The sequence below is a fragment of the Thalassophryne amazonica genome, unplaced genomic scaffold (genome assembly GCF_902500255.1).
Source record: "Thalassophryne amazonica unplaced genomic scaffold, fThaAma1.1, whole genome shotgun sequence".
Taxonomy (NCBI): Eukaryota; Metazoa; Chordata; class Actinopteri; order Batrachoidiformes; family Batrachoididae; genus Thalassophryne; species Thalassophryne amazonica.
The window spans coordinates 7,778-22,852 of NW_022986623.1; the positions used below are offsets into that span (position 1 = coordinate 7,778).

The 15,075-nt window shown below is 38.8% G+C and overlaps 1 protein-coding gene across 5 annotated transcripts; it reads right to left on the minus strand.

Moving 5' to 3' along the window:
• Positions 1-352: 352 nt before the first annotated feature.
• On the minus strand, positions 353-15,055 carry LOC117506321. 5 transcript variants are annotated; one of them, XM_034165810.1, is made up of 10 exons: positions 14,917-15,054; positions 14,732-14,833; positions 9,864-9,944; positions 9,317-9,355; positions 6,798-6,884; positions 6,518-6,586; positions 6,324-6,422; positions 1,462-1,590; positions 643-690; positions 353-543 (listed from the first exon to the last, which is right to left on the minus strand). In XM_034165810.1, exons 3-10 carry the CDS (start codon positions 9,864-9,866, stop codon positions 376-378), a joined length of 642 nt encoding a protein of 213 aa, XP_034021701.1. In that variant the 5' UTR covers positions 9,867-9,944; positions 14,732-14,833; positions 14,917-15,054; the 3' UTR covers positions 353-375. The 5 variants fall into 5 exon arrangements, 4 of the variants coding, with proteins under 4 accessions (XP_034021701.1, XP_034021700.1, XP_034021703.1 ...); XM_034165809.1 differs by having other exon boundaries at positions 6,759-6,884; XR_004559426.1 differs by having other exon boundaries at positions 442-543; positions 643-778; positions 6,759-6,884; positions 14,917-15,055.
• Positions 15,056-15,075: the final 20 nt, after the last annotated feature.

The window sequence follows — 15,075 nt, forward strand, 5'->3', positions numbered from 1 at the left end:
AAATACTAGTGATGTGTTGGAGCGTTCTTTTGTTTTTCATGATTCCATAATTTTTTCCTCAGAATTGAGTGATTCCATATTTTTTTCCCTCTGCTTGGTCTAAAAAAGTAACCGTTACTGACTGCCACAATTTTTTTCCTGATTTCTTATAGTGTTTCTTAAAGCCAGGAAGTTGCCATTTGAAATGACTTTAGTTTTGTGTCATGTCTGTGATCTGCTTTTTTTCTACAAAATTAAACAACTGAATGAATATATATATATATATATATATATATATATATATATATATATATATATATATATTTTTTTTAAACTGGTTTAAAGACTGGCTACAAAATGAACAAGGCTTTATGTCATTTAAACCCTGATATGGCTTCATTCTTTTGTCAAATAGAGGAGCCATCGAGTAATGAAAAAGTCCAGTGCTCGTTTTCCTACCGAGACAATATCCTCAGGTTTGAGTTTAGGAGGTTCAGGCTTTGGTGCTGCAGCAGGCAGAGTATCGCCAAGAGCACTGAGAGCATCCATAGATAATGAACCACCCTGAGGACAAACCAGAGAGACAAGAAATGTAAGCATAAACATTACTGGGGAAATGAGAACACCTCTTTAACAGACCAAATTCAAACAGGTCTATCTCACCTCCTCAGTTTTAGGTGTTACAATTGTGCCTGTGGCCTTAAGTCCAGCCTTCAGAGAGAAATCACTTTTATGAGTTTTTGGTTTTTTAATCATCAGTACACACAGTGGCAAGTGGAACTGCAGAGGTGTCAATTTTTTGTAACAGTAAACATTTCGCCTTATTTATTATGTATATTAGTGATTACACTGATCAAAAAAAAAAAAATCTTGCATGAACTTTGAGAACTGATTTAGGGTAATTTTGGGGTGCTGAATCTGAGCTCAGATTTCCTCTATCCCATCACATTTGTTTGGTTTTTTTTGCAATCTGCATGTACCATATTGATGGGTTACACAAAAGTTGCATTTGACACCACTAATCATGCACAAAAGCAGCTTCAAAAGCATAGTTTTTAAATCAGGTTCACAAAATGTGAACAAGAGCCATAATATAATTTATGGAGCTGAAGGGGTGTGCGACTGTAGCTTTTGCTTCAATGCTTGATAAGAGAAATATGTTTTCATATCTCAAAAACATGATATGATTGGCAAAAACTAACACCAGCTTCGGATTCAGCACCCCAAAATGACCCAAACTCCGTTAGAAAAACTCCATGCAAGAAAAATTGACCAGTTGACCAGTGTTATCAAACAAAGCAGTGCTTATAGTACCTAATAGCACTTTTCACTTTTACAATGAAACTTTTTAAAAGTTAATAATTTTAAAAATGTGTTTTGTATGTACTTCTAGTATCGCCAACTTTTATCAGCGCATTTCTGTAAATTCTTCTGACAAGCCAATGAAATTGGTACAAGAAAGCAGGTGTAAGCTTGTTGTACCTTGGATGGGTCTGGTAAAAGTCCAGTCTCCAGACTGCAGTCATCACCAGCTTTTTCCATTTTGGGTTTTTTATCAGCAGGAGGCCCAGGACTCACAACCGCAGGAGGTAAAGCAGAACTTTTAACGGTCTGTGGAAGACACAAGAATACAATTTAGACCATTAAAATCCATCAACGCTTTCAGTCTGTATGCATCTTGTTCACAACCTGTAAAACAAGAGATGAAATCAGTCAGAGATATAGTTTTTCTCATGGTGCTGAATGGTCCTTATTTTTTATATCAGTTACTTATGTTCATAATTAAAGTGATCACAACAAGAACCAACATAAAATATCCGACAATGACAAAATAAATCACATTTATCTATCATTACAGTTTTCTCAGAATCCCTTGCTCTGCTGTTCATAACAGAGTGAACGCCTCCTGACTGCTGCAACAGGCAGGAAGTGGCTCACAATTCCCTCCCTGCAATTTTACACAAAAAAAAAGGACGCATGTTATTTTTTACTGCTCATATTGTATCAGGAGATCTTAATAATAAAGACAGCAGCAGGAATCACACCATGTCATGCACCATTTACATTCATCACCATCGGTGCATGTTATTTTTTACTGCTCATATTGTATCAGGAGAGATTTTATCTTAATAATAAAGACAGCAGCAGGAATCACACCATGTCATGCACCATTTACATTCATCACCATCGGTGCATGTTACATAACAAACCTGGTCTAAGCAGTGATAAGTGGGGTGGGATGACCCAACAATGTTAAATAATTTTCTGTTTGCACTTCTGGCCGTAGAAACAGTTAAAACATTTCTAACCATTTTAAAATGTCCACAGATGCTTTCCTCATCCCTTCACATGAGTAACTGAGGAACTTTTGGAAATTTTAGCCATCTAAAATGTACCACATGTGTAGAAAACATGCATAGAAAGCTTGATTTGTAGAGAAGTGACTGACTGACACGATGAGCTGAGGTAGGCCAGTTTGACCTGTTTACTTATTGCACCATTATGCTTTCATTAGAATAATCTCCAAATAAAAGCACTGGCTTTTTAAAGAAACAATATTTAGTCTTCAGAAAGTATTTTTTTCAAAACTAGGTCTTGCATTTGGGCTAATATAGCATATAAAATGCTTGAAGACATCAACAAAAAGGTAGTGTCCATGACCATAGACACAATTTAGGCTGACATCACTGTGCCTAAATTTTGTAGTCACTTTGGTTCACCTACTTAAAGTTACAACCTTCACTACAATGAGTCTGTCGTGAAATGATTATGAAGAGCAATTAAAGATCAGACCTCCTGAGTTTAACTGCTGGAACTACTGTATGACAAATGTCTTTTTTCCCCTCTGAAACATAGCATTTCAAGCTGGAGAGAACTTTGAGCTTAGGGCTTTGGGCCCACTGAACAGCACATTTGGGCATCAGTTACATCACCATAACCTCCTGCTTACAGTCATGGAGCCATTACTGTAGCTATAGGCTGGCAACTAAATAAATAAATAAATAAAAATAAATAAAAAATCCAGATTCAAGTTTGCCAGAAGGCATACAGAGACTCCAGTGCAGAATTCATGTTTTGTCTTTATGAATGGTTTTCTCTGTATCCAGATTCCATTTCTGTGATTCATGCTGTGTCCTTGAACAAGACATTTCATGTTCATTATCGCAGACCATCCAGCTGGAAAAAGGGAACTGGCTTTAGCAGGTGAAGTAACCTGTGATGGACTGGCACTCACTCCAGGTTCAGTTATCCACTTGCCACTACAGAATCCAGGGATAGACACTGGGTAGCTGGATCTTAGAGTATGCATAAGACTTATTTCTTTACTCGTTTCTCTGTGCCACTTTACTATCACCTTACAACCCCAATTCCAATGAAGTTGGGACATTGTGTAAAATGTAAATAAAAACAGAATACAATGATTTGCAAATTCTCTTCAACCTGTATTCAATTGAATACACCACAAAGACAAGATATTTACAACATGTTTCAAAAAAAGCTGGGACAGTGGTATGTTTACCACTGTGTTACATCTCCTTTCCTTCTAACAACACTCAATAAGTGTTTGGGAACTGAGGACACTAACTGTTGAAGCTTTGTAGGTGGAATTCTTTCCCATTCTTGCTTGATGTACGATTTCAGCTGTTCAACAGTCTGGGGTCTCCGTTGTCGTATTTTGCACTTCATAATGCTCATAATGCGCCACACATTTTCAATGGGCAACAGGTCTGGACTGCATGCAGGCCAGTCTAGTACCTGCACTCTTTTACTATGAAGCCACGCTGCTGTAACACATGCAGAATGTGGCTTGGCATTTTCTTGCTGAAATAAGCAGGGACAACCCTGAAAAAGATGTTGCTTGGATGGCAAGCATGTGTTGCTCAAAAACCTGGATGTATCTTTTAGCATTGATGGTGCCATCACAGATGTGTAAGTTGCCCATGCCATGGGCACTAACCCCCATACTAACACCCCCATACCATCACAAATGCTGGCTTTTGAACTTTGCACTGGTAACAATCTGGATGGTCTTTTTCCTCTTTTGTCCGGAGGACACAACGTCCATGATTTCCAAAAACAATTTGAAATGTGGACTCATCAGACCACGGCACACTTTTCCACTTTGTGTCTGTCCATTTCACATGAGCTTGGGCACAAAGAAGGTGGCAGCGTTTCTGGATGTTTTTGATGTATGGCTTTTGCTATGTATGGCAGAGTTTTAACTTGCACTTGTAGATGTAGCGACGAACTGTGTTAACTGACAATGGTTTTGTGAAGTGTTCCTGAGCATATGTGGTAAGATCCTTTACACAATAATGTTGGTTGTTAATGCAGTGCCGCCTGAGGGATCGAAGGTCATGGGCATTCAATGTTGGTTTTCAGTCTTGCCGCTTACGTGTAGAAAGTTCTCCAGAGTCTCTGAATCTTCTGATTATATTATGGACTGGAGATGATGGAATCCCTAAATTCCTTGCAATTGAACATTGGGAAACATTGTTCTTAAACTGTTGGACTATTTTTTCATGCAGTTGTTCACAAAATGGTGATCCTTGCCCCATCTTTGCTTGTGAATGGCTGAGCCTTTTGGGGATGCTCCCTTTAAACCCAATTGTGACACTCACCTGTTTCCAGTTGGGTGTTCTTTGGGCATTCATCAACTTTCCCAGTCTTTTGTTGCCCCGTCCCAATTTTTTGAAATATGTTGCAGGCATCCATTTCAAAATGAGCAAATATTTGCACAAAAACAACAAAGTCTATCAGTTTGAACATTAAATATCTTGTCTTTGTGGTGTATTAACTGAATATAGGTTGAAGAGGATTTGCAAATCATTGTATTCTGTTTTTATTTACATTTTACACAACGTCCCAAGTTCATTGGAATTGGGGTTATACTAGTTTCATGTCAACTGATGTAAAATTCATTACCTTAAATAAGAACTTACATACAGCAGGTAACGAAAAGGATAAGGGGCTTGAATACCCATATGTAGACCTGGGGTTGAATCCCGCTCAATACCTGTCGGTTTTCCATGGACAAGACACTTAAAGGTCATTAATCTTTTTAAGATTTAAGGCATAAAATAATTTTCTTTGGCACCACTATAATTTTATTTATTAGCCTTTAAATAGGGGACCAATAATATGACATTATCAATACAATCAAAATTTGCATTTTTTTTTAAAAGAAAAAATAAAATGTTCCCTTGAAGGGTAAATTTTCAAAAGATCAGATGGTCTTGAACTACTTACAGCAGCGACAGTTGAGACTAACACAGTCAATGTCAGTGACATCACAGATCACATGGGGGCTTCCCCAGACTTGCACAAAGCATTGGCGGAAGGACACGGTGACAGCCTATCAGAGTAGAGAGGCACTGTGATGTCACTGGCTGGTCTCTCTCTGGCTGCTAATCCAACATGGCGGAAATGCTCTGAAACTGTTGTGTTTCTGTGTAAATATAAAATGCCTCTCATATGCAAATGCTAGTGCTAAATAAACACTTCTAAATCTAAAAACAAATTTTTTCTAACCAGGTAACACCTCTGAAGTGATTTACAAGACATTTCACGGACGTCAGCATGTATGCTACGTGGGTGCACATGACATGCGGTCAAAGGTAACTTCCGGTCTTTTCAAAAGCTCATGCATGCGCACATGCATGCTCTCCTGTAGACATTGTTAAAAAGTAAAATATGTTCCCTTTATAAAAATGAGCTCTAATTTTACAAGATGTTTCCAAAACGAATCTACAATATTAATGCTTGGATGTCAGTAAAAACTAAATTTAGTCAGTTTAGTGAAATTTGTGTGGCCCTATAGCTTTAGAATCCGTTGTCTCAGTCCACCCAGTTATAAATGGGTACCGAACTCGGCTGGGGAAGTAACCTGTGTCGGACTGTCATTCTGTTCTGGGGGAGTCACAGTCTCTCACCTGACTGAGGCTACAGAATCCTGAGACAAGCACCAACACCAACGGACCTCAGAACCTATATAGGACTTATTTAAGTAAGTTAATATTTTTTGTTTTGTATCTTCATTGAATTTATATTGCAGAAATTATTTTGAGTTTGAGATTAAAAATAAATCATTTTTCAAAATGTTTTTTTTCGGGGAAATGAGGAATTGGCAGTAGTGATGATTGGTGTGATGTGTAAAACAATAATTAAAATAGAAGCAAAAACCAGGTGCCTCTATAGTTTCCATACACATTGCAATTTAAATGTCTGGAACAAAAACTGCATTGGTAGCCCACTGACACTAAAACAGGAAAAAAGAAATTCACACCACTAATTTGATAACTAATCAGTGATCTGCAGCTAAAGGAAGTGTGAGCGTACTGTACCTTGGCAGCGGCAGCAGTGACTCCAAGCTCCAAATTATCTGTAACTTTTTCCATTTTAGATTTCTTATCGGCAGGAGGAGCCGTGGCAGCATCAGCTTTCTATAACACCCAAAGGAAATAATTAGCATCTGAAATTCTAACTGTCTTTGGTCAGATGTTGCTATTGTGACTAAAGATTTTACATCTTACAGTACCTTTAGAACAGTGGAGGAAACTGGTGCAGATACAGATGATGCACAGACGCCATCGACATGGTCCATTTTCTAACCGCAAGACAAACGAGAAGAATTTTTAGACTACAAACACAGATCAGACTGGCACTTTCTGTTTAATATTCTTATCATAGGAGGATTTTATTCACAATGCCTGGGATACAGAAAGTTAAAGTATGAACAGTAGAAGGATGAACTAACTATCAAGTACTACACGCCGTACATGTTTATGTCCAGTGCTAAGTGGCTGGAAGACTCTGACCTCTTGCTTCTTCGACTGAGCTGGAGCAGTGGAAGACATGAAACCAGCTGAAAGAGAATCCAGAGCCTCATCTGTGCTCATTGGTTTCTGTCAGGGAGCAGACAAACAAAAAGACTGAGTTTACAATATGACAATACAAAACCAGGGATGAAACAACACCTGGACATGAAGTGGTTTCACTAATGCAAGTGGAAAACAATCATTTTTCATTAGAAACAAGTTCCACCACTAGCATATATTTCTCCAGTAGAGGGCATGTTTGACCAAGTCAAGGGTAAACAGCAGGGACAAATAATGAAACCAGAATGCATGTACCAACAGTGCAGAAAAAGTAGACACACCCTTAACATTCCATGGAAACCAGAGAGAGAGGAAAAAAAAAGAACATCTTTCCAGTTTGACTCAACACAAATGTTATCAGGAACAAAGGTGAAAACACTAAAACCCACAAAGATAGAAGGAAAAACAGAGTGCAGAGATCAAGGCTGAAACAAAGAGGTTACTTTCAAGTTGTGACGTGGGAGCAGGCGTAATGCAATCACGTGTGTGCGTATGTAAATAGCACTATACAAAACAAATGGATGACTATTGATTAAAACCAAGAGACAAAATGCTCTGACTGAAAAGGTTCTGTCCTGCTTGATTAGCCAATGACCATCAGAACAGCTCAATATTCTGTACAAAAGAGGAACCAGAGGATTAGTTTTTCTTGCAGTCAGTGATTCAGGCATTTGACCTACTTCCAGCTAGCAACACAGGACACCCAGTGAAATGCATAAATGAAAACCAAAGTGAATCGTGCTCAGAAAGTTATTTATTTCTATCTTGCTGTTTGTTTCTTTCCACGCCACATAAAACTGTTTGTTTGGCCTGCTTGCCTGCCCCCAGTTAACTTATATTGTGTGGATTGTCTATGTAGCAAACATTGTGAAGGGCTCCCCCGCTCCATGCTCTGGCTGAGACAGCCACAGCAGCACATCAAGATGGTGCAAATAGGGTTGCCAACCGTCCCCTGAAAAACAGAATTGTTCCTTATTTGGAAATAAAAGTGTGCGTTCCGTATTGACCTGAAACGGGATGTAGTTTGTCCCGTATTTCTGTGAGAATCAAAAAGTCTGTAAAATGTCAATGGAATTGACTGGCGCTTTATGGTAAATTTGATCCCAGCCTCTCTCCTGCTCTTCACCAATGAGCTGACAGACACGAGTTGACGATACAGAATCACTCTTATCTCATTGGTCGAGGGACATCTGCTCGCAAAAAGATCCCAGACGAGAATCATGAGCCGACGATGGTCGTCGGACGACCATAGCAGCATGGCTGATACCGACACAGACACCGACACTGGTATTGCAGATACGCCTACGAACAGCAAATCTGTAACGTCGTTACTAAATCGGACATCGCAAAAGGCTGTGATTTGTCACTGTTCTGGTTTCACTCATTCCTCTGCTGTCATATTTTAAAAGTTTTTGCAGTGCGCAGGCTGATTTCATTTCGATCATGGATCAAATACATTTGGTAGAAAGGCCCGCAACCCGCAATTCATGGAGGAAACTGTACACCTTACCTTTGGTTTGGAGGTTGATGACTGCAAAAAGAAGCTTATTGAGGCATAAATTAATCCAGAAAAAGCCACTGTTCCTGCTGCAAATTGCATAAACACGTGACGGAGAACTTTAAAAGACTAACACGCAGATCGATGCCATTGCATGGCCACAGAATTACAGAGCTGCAGAAGCATAAATAAGGATTTACGATTTTAAGGTACCACTCCGCAGCAGACTTAGAAAAAAGAGTGACTCATTCAAATGTAATCCTTTTTAATGCACATAATATCCAGTGCTTATTTAAGGCAGGCGTTTGTTTTTTCAGATGGAGTTTTGACCCGGTCATTAAATGAGGCAGGACCCTATTCAGGATTCCCCGTAGATCGTTCAGCGACTCCTGACTGTAACTAATCCATTACAATATATATAATGGATTTTGTCCATTTTAGGTATAATGATTTTTGTCTGTTTTATACATATAACGGATTTTGTCCATTTCGTACATATAAAGAATTTCGATTATAACAGACAAAATTCTCTGGTCTACCTGAATCCATTATATGCAAGTAATACTGTCAACTATATACATCAACTACCTCTGCAGATGATTCTACTATGAAGGTTTTTCTACGATCAATGTGTGAAAAAGAGTAAAGGACATTCTCTGCATTATATGTTGCCTCACTCACTCTCATAGGTCATCTTCCTAAACTAAAAAAAGTTCTTGCAAATGAAGCAATTATCACAAATGAGTGCAGCAATCAGATTATTGATCTTTATCAATGTTTTAATGAATAGATGTGTAAATTATTATCTAAATCAGTGATCCTTTTGCCTTTTCAACTAGAAACTCAAGTCAAAGTTCCCACTGCAAAATAAATGTAGCATTCACTTTGAAGTGTTTGAACTCAACTGAAGAGTATGTAGGAGTCCAAGATGAGTGCAAGAAGATGTGGATGCTTCACTTACAGGGGCAGGTTCCGGTTTGACATCTGTTTGCACGGCAACCTAGAAAATAAACAGATTAAGTTTTGTCAAAAACAAACAAACAAAAAAAAACAAGTGAAAACACAACTATGGTACTCTTGAGAGTCAAGGAACAAATATTTCTAAATAATGTTTAGTAGTTATACTGCTTGCTTCACATTTTGGTCATATTTACTATTACTAATAGTAGAAACAAAAACAAAGGTATACTCGGAGAGTGCAGTGTTACCGGGGTAAAAAACATTAAAACAAGGAAAGAATAAAAACATCTTAATGTCAAAGAAGCTGATTTTGAGGTAGACTCAGATCAACACAAATATTTGCTTCATAAGTCCTGATCATCTTGCCATAAAATTTCATCATAATTTGTCAACCAATTTTTGAGTGTTAGCATCTGCAAACAGGAGGAGATGGTCACATAAAATCTGCCCTCCATTGGTTGCTGGAGGTTAATAACAACAACATGAATAACCACCAGGACAAAAATATGAAGTGGAGGATGTGCTTGAGGATACTTGAGAGAACTGACCATGTCTTCAAGTCTGTAACCAGGAGGCAGTGTATCTTCTCTTTCTCCACATATTACAGCTTCATCAGAGGTGTTGTCATCCTGTGACACACACACACACACACACACACACACACACAGTTAACATACCTAACCCCTACTACAATCACATACACAACTGAGCATTTGCATACAGTGCAGTCATACGTTTACATGCACTGTGGCTGAAAACCTTCAAACTCAATTTTCCCTAAACAAATATTCCATTTTATCAATGTGTGTTAAGCCAATTATGTCTAGTCTATTTTCATACTGAGCCATTTAACACAGTTACAACACAGAGTGATTTTATATCCCCCAGGAAGAGTTAGAGATATGGACGTGTGGGTGAAACTGTTTGGTCTCTTATCACTGTGATCCGGACATGGATAAGAAGCACAAAATGAATGAATGAATAGATTTGTTTTTCTGCACTGTGACAGTCAGTCAGTGGATGAATGGGGGAACATGCACCAAAATGAATTCCACTTTAAACATGGAAGATGCATTCACACTTAAAAAGTTAGATAAATTTATTGTTTTACAGTGTGGTTGTGAAATGTGAACATTAACCACTGACGTGACGAGTGGATGCCTTTGGTGCTAAGTCCTTTTGGAGGTTCCCTGGGTGCTGCTGGAATGACTATCAAACACTACATCAGGTGACTAAGATAAGGAGTATTACTTGTACTGTGAGGGAACATCAGCTAGAGCATCTGGAACCATGTAGTGTGTTTCTCTGTGCATGATCCAGTACGCAGGTACCTCTGTATTGAGGACCTCAGTGACTGGAGAAAGCCATGGTGGTACCCACATTTCACCTGGCTGCCACACAGAGATGACTGCTTTTGAGAGGTGGGGATGGATTAGTTGTCTGCCTGGATCATCTAGGATCTGGGGCAGTTCCATGGGGTGGTGGATGTGAAGACACGTGACACCAGTGCATGCTGCCAGACTTCACCAGGATAAAGGTTGAGACTCCTTCTGCAATCATATATTAACTCTCTATGGTTCCAAGCTTATTGCATTTTCATATAATGGAGTTGAGGTACCAAGAATGTTTTCATGATGGCTTCTGAAGAAGAACTTGACTTGTGATAATCCAAAATTGTCCTCTGAAAGCAAAGGCTTAACTGTGTGGATTTGTTCACCACAGCAGATCTGAAAATAAAATAAAATGGAACAACTGAAAAATTTGCTTGAGAAGATTTCTTGAAATAAGACATTACATTTATGCCTTACAACTTCTTGAAATTTGCTGAGAAAACTCATTCTTAGCTACAGTAGTGTTCAGAATAATAGTAGTGCTATGTGACTAAAAAGATTAATCCAGGTTTTGAGTATATTTCTTATTGTTACATGGGAAACAAGGTACCAGTAGATTCAGTAGATTCTCACAAATCCAACAAGACCAAGCATTCATGATATGCACACTCTTAAGGCTATGAAACTGGGATATTAGTAAAAAAAAAGTAGAAAAGTGGGTGTTCACAATAATAGTGTAGCATTCAGTCAGTGAGTTCGTTAATTTTGTGGAACAAACAGGTGTGAATCAGGTGTCCCCATTTAAGGATGAAGCCAGCACCTGTTGAACATGCTTTTCTCTTTGAAAGCCTGAGGAAAATGGGACGTTCAAGACATTGTTCAGAAGAACAGTGTAGTTTGATTAAAAAGTTGATTGGAGAGGGGAAAACCTATACACAGGTGCAAAAAATTATAGGCTGTTCATGTACAAGGATCTCCAATGCTTTAAAATGGACAAAAAAAAAAAAAAAAAAACAGAGACGCGTGGAAGAAAATGGAAAACAACCATCAAAATGGATAGAAGAATAACCAGAATGGCAAAGGCTCACCCATTGGTCAGCTCCAGGATGATCAAAGACAGTCTGGAGTTACCTGTAAGTGCTGTGACAGTTAGGAGACGCCTGTGTGAAGCTACTTTATTTGCAAGAATACCCTGCAAAGTCCCTCTGTTAAATAAAAGACGTGCAGAAGAGGTTACAATTTGCCAAAGAACACATCAACTGGCCTAAAGAGAAATGGAGGAATATTTTGTGGACTGATGACAGTAAAATTGTTCTTTTTGGGTCCAAGGGCCGCAGACAGTTTGTGAGACGACTCCCAAACTCTGAATTCAAGCCACAGTTCACAGTGAAGACAGTGAAGCATGGTGGTGCAAGCATCACGATATGGGCATGTTTCTCCTACTATGGTGTTGGGCCTATATATCGCATACCAGGTATCATGGATCAGTTTGGATATGTCAAAATACTTGAAGAGGTCATGCTGCCTTATGCTGAAGAGGACATGCCCTTGAAATGGGTGTTTCACCAAGACAATGACCCCAAGCACACTAGTAAACCAGCAAAATCTTGGTTCCAAACCAACAAAGTTAATGCCTCACAGATGTGAAGAAATCATGAAAAACTGTGGTTATACAACTAAATACTAGTTTAGTGATTCACAGGATTGATAAAAAAGCAGTTTGAACATAGTAGTTTTGAGTTTGTAGCATCAACAGCAGATGCTACTATTATTGTGAACACCCCCTTTTCTACTTTTTTTTTTTTTACTAATAGCCCAATTTCATAGCCTTAAGAGTGTGCATATCATGAATGCTTGGTCTTGTTGGATTTGTGAGAATCTACTGAATCTACTGGTACCTTGTTTTCCATGTAACAATAAGAAATATACTCAAAACCTGGATTACTTTTTTTAGTCACATAGCACTACTATTATTCTGAAGACTACTGTATATGTTACTGGTATTGTGAAATTCTGTCTCATAATGTGCTTGTGAGGCTCAAACCCGGCCATGGCATTTTGAAGAGGTCTTCCATCCAAGTACTGAACAGGTCCCACACTATTTCGCTTCTGAGATCTGATGGTATCAGGCTCACACAGAGCAAACTGGCTGCTAATTAACAAACATGTATTTAAACAACAAAAAGTCCATAGTGGACTGCATTAAAAGGAGAGCTTTTTTCCCCTCAACATTTTAGCTCACAGTATTGATGGGACACTGTAATTGATGACAGTATTGATTTTTACATCTTACTTTTGGAATAATGTGGTGCAGTCTGCACAGACTGCACCACATTATTCCAAAAGAACAGAGAAGTGAACATAATTCCAGTTTTTGCCTCTGTCTTTTTTTACATACCACATGGACATGGGTTTGATGGAGATATAAGGAAAATAGCCACACTGTACTATTGTATGTTGGGCATGATGACCCGCAGTTTTAAATAAAGCAGATTTGTTGTCTCAATTCAAGTTAAGTGCATTTCTTCAAACAAGAAGATTCGTGTTATACAAATAACCCAGCATCTTAAAAACCTTATGACATCATGTTTTACTCAATAGGCTGGGGAATCATTTTGGGATTACTGGAACTGCCCTGGTCATATCTGTCCAGTCATTCTCACTGTGTTTTGTACAATAACACTACCTCTGATCTTAGTGACATAACATTTGGGGTTCCGCAAGGATCCGTTTTAGGCCCCCTGCTTTTTTCCCCTTTATGTAGCACCCCTTGGGAATATACTGCAGCATTTTGGGACTGCCTTTCGTTGCTATGCTGATGATACTCAACTGTACATGCTGATAACTGCTGGCAATCTCACTTGCATAAAATCTTTAGAAAACTGCCTTGCCTTGAGAAGTTGGATGTCTAGTAACTTCCTACTTTTAAACTTTAATAAGACTGAAATGATCGTTCTTGGTCCAGCGAGGCATCGGCATCAATTTGACCAGCTGTGTTTAGCTTGGGTTCGTGTGTTATACATCATACAGACAGAGTGCGGAATCTTGGGGTAATTTTTGATCCTATGTTGTCTTTTGACCTCCACATTAGAGCCATTACAAGGACTGTTATCTTCCATTTGCGAAATGTAGCAAAGATTCGTCCATCCTGTCTATGGCTGACACTGAGACTTTGATACTTGCATTTGATTCTTCAAGATTGGACTATTGTAATGCTCTATTTTCTGGTTTGCTGCAGTCCAACATTAGGGGTCTTCAACTGGTTCAAAATGCTGCTGCCAGACTTTTGACTCGAGGCAGAAAGTTTGACCATATTACGCCAATTTTGGCATCCCTTCACTGGCTTCCTGTCACTGCAAGATTGGATTTTAGGGTTCTGTTATTGGCTTTTAAAATTGTTCATGGACTTGTACCTTCCTATCTGGCTGACCTGGTCAAGCCCTACGTACCAGCTTGGGCCCTGCACTCGCAGGGTGCAGGAGTTTTGTGTGTTTCCAGAGTGAATAAAAAGTCTGCCGGTAACAGAGTTTTCTCCTACCGTGCCCCAGCTCTGTGGAATGATCTCCTAGCACATATACGGCAGTCGGATAATGTGGAGACCTTTAAACGGAGACTGAAAACCCATTTGTTTTATCATTACTTTTATTGTGTTATTATGTGTTTTTATTCTTGTGCTCTTTCATGTTTTGTCTTTGTATTGTGTTTTTAACTTTTTATTCATTTTTTTCTCTGTTTTGTGTTGTGGAACGTGCCTTGAGGTGATCTCATCGTGAGATGGCGCTATAGAAATTAATTTGATTTGATTAAAAAAAAAGCTTGTTTCATCTGAGATATGACTCAAAACAAGATGTTTTGAAGACTGTTTCACTTAACAAGATATTCAAGATGCATTGCCTAAAAATAAGCTTCTATATTTCACTTGAATGTTACTGTTCTAGGTTGTAGGTGATTATGTCTTATAGTGTGAAGAGATATTTTGACTAGAAATTAGAAGAAATATGCTTGCCAAGATTTTGAGTTTTTGCAGTGTATGCCCATAACTGTAGTTTGTTCACACATGCATATATACTATGGTTGTGATGTACCTCTTTGACCTCTGGCCCAGTATATTCAGGCTGTTGAGGTTTGACGGGTGCAGATGAAGGTAGTGTGTCGCCCAGGGCTGCAAATGGATCCAGTGCAGGTTCCTGCGTGTGCAACAAATGTCAAAACACTGCACCAAGCAACACACTATTGTGGTTTTCAAACCAACATTGTCAACTTGTATTACCTCTTTGGCTCCTTTAGCTTTGGAACCAGGAACCTCCGCCTGCAAACATGACAAGTGGAATCAGCACAGAGACCTACACTACTTGAAATACACATCTGGTTTGGTTGTGTAACCAAAGCAGAAAACTGAATTTGGGATTGATGCTGCATAGGAGTTGCA

Excerpts from the sequence above, each read along its gene's own strand:
- LOC117506321 (XM_034165809.1), bottom strand. Across the intron at positions 1,591-6,323 it reads TCACTGCTGCCGCTGCCAAG|ACCGTTAAAAGTTCTGCTTT; the intron begins GTACAGTACGCT and ends TGTCTTCCACAG. Across the intron at positions 691-1,461 it reads TTTTACCAGACCCATCCAAG|GCTGGACTTAAGGCCACAGG; the intron begins GTACAACAAGCT and ends TTCTCTCTGAAG.